This window comes from Pteropus alecto, unplaced genomic scaffold (genome assembly GCF_000325575.1).
Source record: "Pteropus alecto unplaced genomic scaffold, ASM32557v1 scaffold9, whole genome shotgun sequence".
Lineage (NCBI taxonomy): Eukaryota > Metazoa > Chordata > Mammalia > Chiroptera > Pteropodidae > Pteropus > Pteropus alecto.
The window spans coordinates 360,803-370,658 of NW_006442106.1; the positions used below are offsets into that span (position 1 = coordinate 360,803).

General features: G+C 48.8%; 2 protein-coding genes across 2 annotated transcripts; both read left to right on the plus strand.

The window, feature by feature from the left end:
- Positions 1 to 437: 437 nt before the first annotated feature.
- FFAR1 (free fatty acid receptor 1) lies at positions 438 to 1,343 on the plus strand. The gene has a single exon (XM_006919882.1). The coding sequence runs from the start codon at positions 438 to 440 to the stop codon at positions 1,341 to 1,343; it is 906 nt and encodes a 301-aa protein (XP_006919944.1).
- A 3,758-nt stretch (positions 1,344 to 5,101) lies between these two features.
- FFAR3 (free fatty acid receptor 3) lies at positions 5,102 to 6,226 on the plus strand. The gene is given in 3 exon segments (XM_006926961.1): positions 5,102 to 5,109; positions 5,273 to 5,850; positions 5,853 to 6,226. Coding segments are annotated over 3 exon segments (960 nt in total).
- Positions 6,227 to 9,856: the final 3,630 nt, after the last annotated feature.

Genomic DNA, 9,856 nt, shown 5'->3' on the forward strand with positions numbered 1-9,856 from the left:
GAATTGCGAGGGAGGGGAATGAAAGAAGGATTCTAACTTCTATTCCTTAGAAAAACACATACCGTCAGGCCCAACTCGGATTTTAATTCTTTCTACCCCTTCTGTCCCCAGAGTCTCAGAAATCAAGCAGCCCTCCCTGTTCTGGGACCTGCATGCTTTCATTCTGTCCTCTGTTACTCTACGATCACGCTCTTCATTTTAAGAGGAGATATCGTGAAAAGAAAGCAGAGGACTGGAGGTTAGCAGTCTCTCTTCTCGTCCAGGCTCCACGGCTAACTGGCTGCCACCTCCCTCGATGGGCCTCCGTCTCCAGGTGGCTTCAAATACCCTGAGCAGTGCTGGGACCAGTTTGTGACTCCAGGAGACCCCCTCCCCAGGCCCACAACCTGAAGGCAGGGAACGAGCGAGCACAGGGGCTGAGGAAGCCTCCAGGCCCCATGCACCTGCCCCCGCAGCTCTCCTTCGCTCTCTATGTGGCCGCCTTTGTGCTGGGCTTCCCGCTCAACATCCTGGCCATCTGGGGCGCCGTGGCCCGCGCACGGCTTCGCCTCACCCCCAGCCTTGTCTATGCCCTTCACCTAAGCTGCTCAGACCTCCTGCTGGCAGCCTCCCTGCCCCTGAAGGCGGTGGAGTCCCTGTCTGCTGGAACCTGGCCTCTGCCAGCCCTGCTCTGTCCTGTCTTTGCCCTGGCCCACTTTGCTCCACTCTATGCTGGCGGTGGCTTCCTGGCCGCCCTGAGTGCCGGCCGCTACCTAGGAGCTGCTTTCCCCTTGGGGTACCAAGCTGCCCGGAGGCCCTGTTATTCCTGGGGCGTGTGTGTGGCCATATGGGCCCTTGTCCTCTGTCACCTGGGGCTGGTCTTTGGGTTGGAGGCACCAGGAGGCTGGATGGACAATACCACCAGCTCCCTAGGCATCAACACGCCAGTCAATGGCTCTCCAGTCTGCCTGGAGGCCTGGGACCCAGCCTCGGCGGGCCCTGCTCGCCTCAGCCTCTCTCTCCTGCTCTTCTTTCTGCCCCTGATCATCACGGCCTTCTGCTATGTGGGCTGCCTCCGGGCACTGGTCAGCTCAGGCCTGAGCCACAGACGAAAGTTAAGAGCAGCCTGGGTGGCTGGTGGGGCCCTACTCACGCTGCTGCTCTGCTTGGGACCCTACAATGCCTCCAATGTGGCCGGCTTCCTGCACCCCGACTTGGGAGGCTGCTGGCGGAAGCTGGGGCTCCTCACAGGTGCTTGGAGTGTCGTGCTCAACCCATTGGTGACCGGCTATTTGGGACGGGGGGCTGGCCGGGGGACATCATGTGTGGCAAGAACAAAAGGGGGTACTTCTCAGAAGCAGTAGCCACTGCTGGCGGGGGAGGGACACGCAGCAGGAGAGCAGGGCTGCTTCTCCAGGACCCTGGTGGGGACTGCTCCAAAGGAACTGCAGGGCAGCCTTGCCTGGGTACACTCCCGGAGCCACTTATGGAAAGAACTGAGCTTGGCAAGACTGCATCCCAGTCAGAAAGAAGAATGAAGGCCAGGAGCTGGGTCGCAGGAGAAAGGTAAATTTGCCTCTGCACACTGAGCAGCAACACCTCCTCCCACCTCTGCCTCTCCTCGGTCCTTACCTGCCTGTCAGCCAGTGTTCTATGCGCAGAGGTCTTTCACTGTGGGGAAGGAGGAGGAAGGTTTGCTTCTAATTTAGGGGAAACGCCACTCTGATGATACACTTTGGGAGATACTAATTCGAAATCATTTCCTGGGAAAGAACATTTTAATATCTGAATGAGAGGAGGCAGGAGGCAAATAATGACGCTGCAATACTATCTGGAGCTCACAAGGGGGCAGCATTAGAACTGTGAACAGGAAGTTGGGAGGGATGCTTCAGCCGGGAGGGGAAAACACTAGCAACACCACGAATGGTCGCAAACAAATACAGAGTCACTAATACGTGACAGTCACCATGCCAAGCACTTTACAAGTGTTGCTGCCTCATTTCATCCTCACACAATCCTTTGATTTAGCCACGCAGCTTCTGTACAGATGGGCAAGTTGTTCCCTGTATGAGGGTGTCAGGCAGAGGCAAACACTGACTAAATTCTAGCCTGTGCTTTGCTCACCAGGCCAGGTGCCTGGCTTGGGGCCTCCTCCATCCAGGAGAAGCAACATCTTATTCTAATCTGAGTAAAGACGCCATCCACTCCTCAAACAGCGCACCTTGGTGCACAGTGGGACGTGCTTGCCTGGAGGAGGTAACTCGTCCTAATTTGCACAAAGGCACTAAGTGAATTAGCTACAGTTCTGAAGCCAGGTACCATTATCATCCTGATTTTGCTGGTGAAGAAATTTGCCCAAGGCAAAGAAGGGGTAGATATGGAAAGTGATCCTTCAAAACAGAACCCCCAAGGGTCGGGGGACATTTGCAAGACTTGGGGTATTGAGTTAATACCTGTCCTAGGGGTCCAGTTTTCAAAGGTGAATTGTGGCACCCTGAACCCACGAGAGAGCAGGCAGAGGACAGTGGCTGCGACAGAGATAGACGCTGGGCATCTGCTCTGACGAGGCTGGGTATAGGAAGCAGACACGTTGCTTTAATGACAATAATGCCATGAACGTATAGAAGCACCTAAGGGTGGTAGCTACGTGTCCAGTGGGTGCAAACTGGTTAAACAGATTATCTTCTCTCATGCTTAAATGTCTCCAAGGGCCAGGAATTCTGTTTAATTTGCTGATATAGCTCCGGCACCTAAAAGAGAGCCTAGCACACAGTAGGCTCTCAGTAAATGTTTGTCGAATGAACGAATGCTCACAACAGCCCTCTAAAGAAAGTTTATTACTTGTTTTATACATATGGAAACAGGCCAGAGAAATTAAGCTGCTTTCCTGAGGCTTTGTGGCAGCCAGCAACTAGATTCCCCTCTGTGCAGTGCAGGCACCAGAGAATTCTCACAAAAGCCCAGGCAGCCCCACTGCCCCTCCCACAGTGCTGGGAACCACTCTCTCTCCCACTGCTCTGGGGCAACTGCCACTAGGCCACCTCTTCCACTTACTCGTGACTCCTCCGCGTAAGGGAGATTTCAGTTCCTCCCTGGGGCCCATGGGACTTTCATAATCTGCCCCCAACATCCTCTCCCGACCCTCACTCCTTGAGCCCTAAACCTTCTGCCACTTCCCACAGTAGGTTAAGCCTGTGCACTCGCCATGCCTCTTGCCTGCAATGTTTCCTCCAGGGGGTCTCTGTCTCTGCATCACTGATGTCTTTACCATTCTCCCACCCCTTAGTCCCCTACCCTCACCACCAAAGGTAAGCACCATGACAGCAAAAACTCTGTTTGGTTCACTGCTGTACTTTTAACAACTTATTTGAGATAAAATTTACATATGATAAAATCCACCCATTTTAAGTGTACAATTCAAGGATTTTTAGTACATTTACTGAGGTGTGCCACTATCACTATAATCCAATTTAGGACATTTTCATCACCCCAGTAAGATCCCTCATGTTCATTTATAGTTAATCCCATTTCTATTCCCAATCCTCAGGCAGCCAGTAATCTACTTGCTGTCTCTATAAATTTGCCTATTCTGGACATTTCATATAAATGAAAACACACAATACATGGCCTTTTATGTCTGGCTTGTTTCGCTGAGTATAAAGTTTTTGAGGTTCACTCATGTTAAATGTCATTTGGGCATTTCTTTCTCTTTTATTGCCAAATAATGTTCCGTTGTCTGGATATGCCACCTGGTTTATTCATGCACTAGCTGATGGACCACCAGGTGACGGTCCCACTTTTTGGCTATTATGACTAATGCTATTTGAACATTTATGAGCAAGACTTCGTATGGACATGCATTTTCATTTCTCTTAGATACCTATAGTAGAATTGGGTCACAAGGTGAATCTATGTTTGCCTTTTTAAGAAATTATCAGACTGCTTTCCAAAGTGACTCCACCACTTTCCATTCTTGCCAGCGATGTGTAAGGATTCCCATTCCTCATGTCTTCACCAACACTTGGTATCATCTGATTTGGGGTTCACAGCAATTCCAGTGGGATGTGACTGAAATGGTATCTCATTGTGTTTCGTAAATATTTGGATGAATAAATAAATAATCTCTGAAGCTGGACAGCACTTGCATTTGAACTCTGGTGGTGATACTTTAGCAAGTTGTGTTACCTGGAGCAAGTCTCTTCCACACTGTGAGGCACAAGGATTTTAAGACATAATGAGATGCCCTGAGAAGCAGAGTATCTGCTATGGATTATGTGCCTGCTTAAAGGTAGCTGCTAATATCATCACCATCATCATCATTGTTAATATCGTTGCTGTTGTTGTTGTTGTTGTTGTTTTATTATTATTATTATTATTATTATTATTATTATGACTACCCCAGATACAAGCCCACACAAGTGACTGGGATGATGGCAGCTAACATCTGTTAAGTGCTCACTGTAACATGCTAGGCTCCATTCTAAGCATTTGATATGTATTAATGCTTTAATCTATACAACAACCCTATGAGACTGGTACTATGATTATCTCCGTTTTACAGTTGAGAAAGCAGAGATTCAGAGAGCTTAAGTCACTTGCCCCACATCAGAGTTAATAAGTGACTGAGCCAGCATTGAACCTGGGCCTCTGGCTCCTGAGCCCACGCTCCCCATCACAGCATAGTGCTATCTGCCCTTACAAAGCAAACTGGATGAGTGCCTTTCTAGAGGAGCAGATAAAGTGCAGGTGAAGGATCAGGAAGGGAAAGATGAAGCTTGCTCCATCCAGCCTGGTTAGGGCATCCTAGGCTGCCCTAGGAGCAAAGTCTGCAGCTGTGGAATTTGTTCCTCATTTTGCACATGGTGCAGCTCTGCTAACAGAGCTAAAGGAATCTTTTGTGCCATTGCTGAGCAGCTAGTGATGTCATGGGCACTGTCAGATCTTAGTCAGTTCTGCCAGATAAATAGCTAACTGCACATGTTCTGGAGGAGCTGAGAGGCAGAGCTCTTGGGTTCTCAAAGAAGCAGGTGATCGCGGGGTCCTAAGGGGCTATGTGAAGGGATGCCCTGGTGTTTGCTTACTGGGAGAAGAAACAGAAGACAAGCAGGAAGCATCAGGGGGCATGAGGAAGTGGGGGTGGTGACAATGTTCTCTGTGGATAATTGAGATGCTGCTGGTGCAAGATTCCCACCCTCATTACCACCTTCTCTCTCTCTCTCTCTCTCTCTCTCTCTCTCTCTCTCTCTCTCTCTCTCTCTCTCACACTCTCTCTCTCCGCCCCACCCCCCCACAGTGGCCATCACCATGGACACAAACCAGTACCTCTTCACCTTCCTGTGGGACTCTCCCTCAACCTGGTATCCCTGGTGATCTTCGTGGGCAAGCTGCAACACCACCCAGTGGACATGGACGCATTCTTGCTGAATCTGACTCTCTCGGACCTGCTCCTGCTGCTCTTCCTGCTGTTCCACATGGTGGAGGCAGCCAACGGCATGCGCTGGCCCCTGACCTTCATCTTCTTCCCTTTCTCCAGATTCCTCTTCTTTACCACCATTTATCTCGCTTCCCTTTTCCTGGAAGCTGTGAGCATCGAGCGCTTCCTGAGTGTGGCCTACCTGCTGTGGTACAAGGCCTGGCCAAGGCTGGGACAAGCTGGCATGGCCAAGGGGGCCTACTGGCTCCTGGCCGCTGAGCTCTGCAGCGTGGCCTACATCACCGAATTCTTGACGAACTCCTCCCGCAGTCAGGGTACCAAAGGCACCTGCTACCTGGAATTCCAGGAGGACCAGCTGGCCGTTCTCTTGGCCGTACAGCTGAAGATGGCTGTGGTCCTTTTTGGGGTAACCCTATCATCCATCGCCAGCTACTGCTACACCGCCTGGTGTGCATGCTCAATAGGGGAGCCAACCATTGCCATCAGAAAATGGTGGCAGGGCTAGTGACAGCCACACTGGTCAACTCCTTCATCTGCTTTGGGCCCTACAATGTGTCCCATGTCGTAGGCTACATCTGGTGCAAGTGCCCGGCATGGAGAAGTTGCATGCTGCTCCTCAGCACCCTGAATTCTTGTGTTGACCCCCTGGTCTACTACTTCTCATCATCTAGGTTCCAAGCTGACTTCTAAGGGCTACTGGGGAGGCGGACTGGGACCTGGAGCCCTTGGAGGCAAAAGGGCAGGGTGGAACTGAAGGAGAAGCATGAAGGAAAGAGGCAGCTTCAGGTGCTGTCCAATGCAGAGAACAGGTAGTGGACTCTAGGAGGGCTGTGAAGGGGGTGGTCAAGTGGCCAGACTGAAAGACATATCATCCACAGGGCAGTTCCTAGCTCCAGTCAGGCAGGACCTGGGAGAAGCAGGCTGGGGACTGATATGGCCAGGGCAGAGTGGGCACCAGCCTTCTTAAGGATGTGCTCATCAAAGCTCATCCCTTGATCTCGCCACACTGCCCTTCCTTTCCCATCCCCCCACATGCTCCGGCATAGGCCCCGGGAAGTAGTCAAGGTGAGAGAGAGAGAGCTCTGAAGAAAAATGAGCTCCCCTTGGCAGCAGACCCGCTCCTGTGCTTTTCTGAGGATAAAGGAGGAGTTAAGAGCAGTGTCCAGGGTCCGAGGGAGTTGCCTGGTGACTTGAGACAGGAGAGGAGAAGAATCTAGTCTTAAGAGCCGCTGACCTGGCAGATCAGGAGTAGGGGACACAAGACTCCAGGCACAAGGGAGTATCCTGCTCTCACATGGGCTTTTCTAGAAAGTTTCTATTTTTCAATAAATTAAGATTTTTTAGAGACAATTAAGAAAAATTACAGAACAAAAATTACCTAAATAAATTTGATAGCAACAAAAGAGAATGATCTTTCCTTATTCCGTTACTTATGGTGTGTGTAGATCAGACAGAATCGGTGGATGGGAGGATAAAATGCCTAGACTCTGAAAGAAAGGGGCTAAACAATGAGATCCCTATATGCTAGGAGAGGATCTGGGTTGGAGGCGTAAAAATAATACCTCATCTATCTTAAGGAATAAGCCTGTCATGTTATCTTCTTCAATCTTCTCAATAACCATGTGGCAGGTAATATTACTATTTCTATTTTATAGACAAGGGAATGGGCCCAGAGAGGTGAAGTCTCTTACTTGTGATCCTATAGCCAGTAAGTGATTGAAGCAAGACAGGAAGCTAGAATTGACTGACTCTGAAACCCATGCTGCTCACCCACTCTGCTGTTCTGCCTCCAGCTTTGTGTCATGCGCAGTCACAGGCCCAGTCCAAATCCCAGTCAGTGAGGCAGTCTGTCCAGTACAAATGTCAACAGGCCACGATGAGAAACAGAACTACATGCAAAGCAGATTGACTATCTGTATTGATACATCTTCCTAGTCAAGAAAACTCAAAAAAATTTAATGCTTCTTGAAAAAAATAAATTAAGGTAATTAGCCAGTGCAGTTGACTTCAGTGATTGATGTATGTTCTTAAAAGCTATTTTTATTGAAATATGATCATTTAGTAACTTTTCCTTTTCCAATGTCAGGTGATTCATGAGAAACAGTTGGTCAGCAAGGCAACCAGAGAAATGCTGGTACCTGTTTGCACTCAGTCAACTTCGGTTCAAAAACATTTATTGTGCACCGACTGTGTGCAAACGGCTGGGCTCAGAACTTTAAGAATTTCAATATTAATGCATTTAGCAGCTGCTTTCTTCTTGGTGGGGGACCGGGTCTCAGATGGAGGGAGAGAGACCTTATCTCTGTGCAGAGATGAAGGCATGAGTTGTTTGTTTGTCCCAAAGCACTCAGGCCTGGTGGCTGCTAAGAAGTTAGTGTGAACACAGGTCTACGTGGTTCAGAAAGGGAACAAAGGTGACGTGGGAACAAATGGAACAAAAGTGAGTTCTGTGATTCCAGAATCAGCAACAAGGACCCAAGGCTGAGGGAGTTGAAAACCCCACTTTTTAAAGTCAGCCACAGAGAACACCGTCTGGCCCCTTCCCCAGAGTTAATAAAGGGGAATAAGAGGCAGCTTAACTGGCTTAGCTGCCCCCAACCATCACCCAGCACATCCCCACCTCCAGTCTGTATAAGCAAAAGGCTGGGGGTGGAGAGGATGAAAAGTCGCCAGAGTCTGGGGCAATTGTCCGGGTGGCAGTGAGGGGAATATGATAGAGGTTTTTCATGTCTCTCAAAACCAAGGGACAGGTGTGCTCCGAGAGTGGAGAGTGTGTGCCAGGACTGCTGCCCTGTGCCCCTCTGAGCAGAGAAAGGAGATTGGTAGAGAGGTGGTACATCATTCATTCTCGCCATTTGGCAGAGTAAACAGTTGTAAATCTCCCAGCAGGTGTGAAGGGATCGCAGGGACCAGTGGAAGTTCTACAGGTACAAGAAAAGGTCAAACCAGGTTGGATCTCCCAAGACAGAGGTCAAAGGAATTCAATTTTTGCAGCAAAAGAGAGCTAACAATTGGACACCTGACTCACAGTGAACACCAAAAGCTGCTCAACATTAGCTAAAGCACTGTTTCATCTTTGTATCATTGTCTGGTAAAGAGTCTTTTTATATATTTTTTCCTACTCAACACCTTCCCTTTTCTGCCCATGAAATTTTAATACAACAAATACACTCTATATCTATTTATGAGTGTGGTCCTTTGGAAACTTGCAAACCATTGTAAGATTTTTTTTGTTGCTCCCCCAGAACTAATTTTCACCTCTCTGGGGGGCAATATTGCCCCATGGAGAATGCACGAGCTAGAGAAATGGTCTCATCCAATAGAGTGATAAAGCTTATCTCACAAACTGTAGCCCAACAAAGCTAGGTTTATTATCTAACTGCAGCAAAGAAGACCATATTCCAGAGGATGTATGAGGCATCTAACAAAAGAAGAGACAGGGTTATTATAGGATTTGGAGTAAGGGTGATGTTCAGGTAACATTTCAATGAAGCTGTGTTTGATAGGCTCGAAGAAAAGCAGGGCTTTCTGTAAAGACGTCAATATCGGGCCTGGGCTGAAAACCAGACTTGGGGTCCTATTTCTTTGGAAAATACTAAGTAAAGATAAAGGCTGAATTTTGCATCTAGAAACTCCTTATCTGAAGCTTTGGTGCTAAAAACAAGGCTGCTTCTCTGTATCACAGGCTCTCACTTGGATTCTCCAAGTAGCCATGGGATATTCCATTCTTACTAATACGATTTCAAACAGTCAAGGTCGTTCAGCAATATAATTGTTAATTAACAAAATAAGTGTTTAAAGTTTACAAAAAAACTCAGTGATGGCCATGAAGTAGGGGGAGGTTTTTCCTCTTAGAAGGAGGAATCCCTCTTCACTAAAAACTAGGGCAGCGCAACCCAGAAAAATGGACAGGAGGAAGGGTAGCTTTGTTTCGTCTCCGCCACAGATTCCCTGGGCCACAGGTCACATGTCCACTTATAGGGAATGGGGAGGAAGCTAGAAATTTTAAAGCACCAAGCGAGACCAGATACCTAGGAAAGCTACCTAAGAAGTCATTAAGAAATTGGCAATGATGGTTCACTGCAGCCTGGCTGAAACCACTGCAGGCTTGTGCCAGGACTAGCTCAGACTATTCATAAAGCAGTGTGGGGGCGGGAGCAGGAAGCAGGCATGGGGAGGCAGGCTCACTTGATGTCTTCTCTCGAGTTGGATACATCACCTGCAACCAGAGCCTTTGGATAGTTTAGTTTAGCAAGTGGACTCTCCGTCTGGTCTGCGTATATACCTTGTGGGGCAAGGGAAGATGTGTGCAAAGCAGGAGAGGTAAATCTGCCTCAACTAGATCATGAGATGGGGGCAAAAACTTGAGCAGTCAGGGACGGAGCAGGAGGGAGGGAAGTGAAGAACAGATTGGGGTGAGCAAGAAGCCTGGAAGTCTGCAGT

What these genes read in the sequence shown, in the direction of transcription:
- FFAR1 (XM_006919882.1), top strand. Translation starts at nt 438, where the DNA reads ATGCACCTGCCCCCGCAGCTCTCCTTCGCTCTCTATGTGGCCGCCTTT.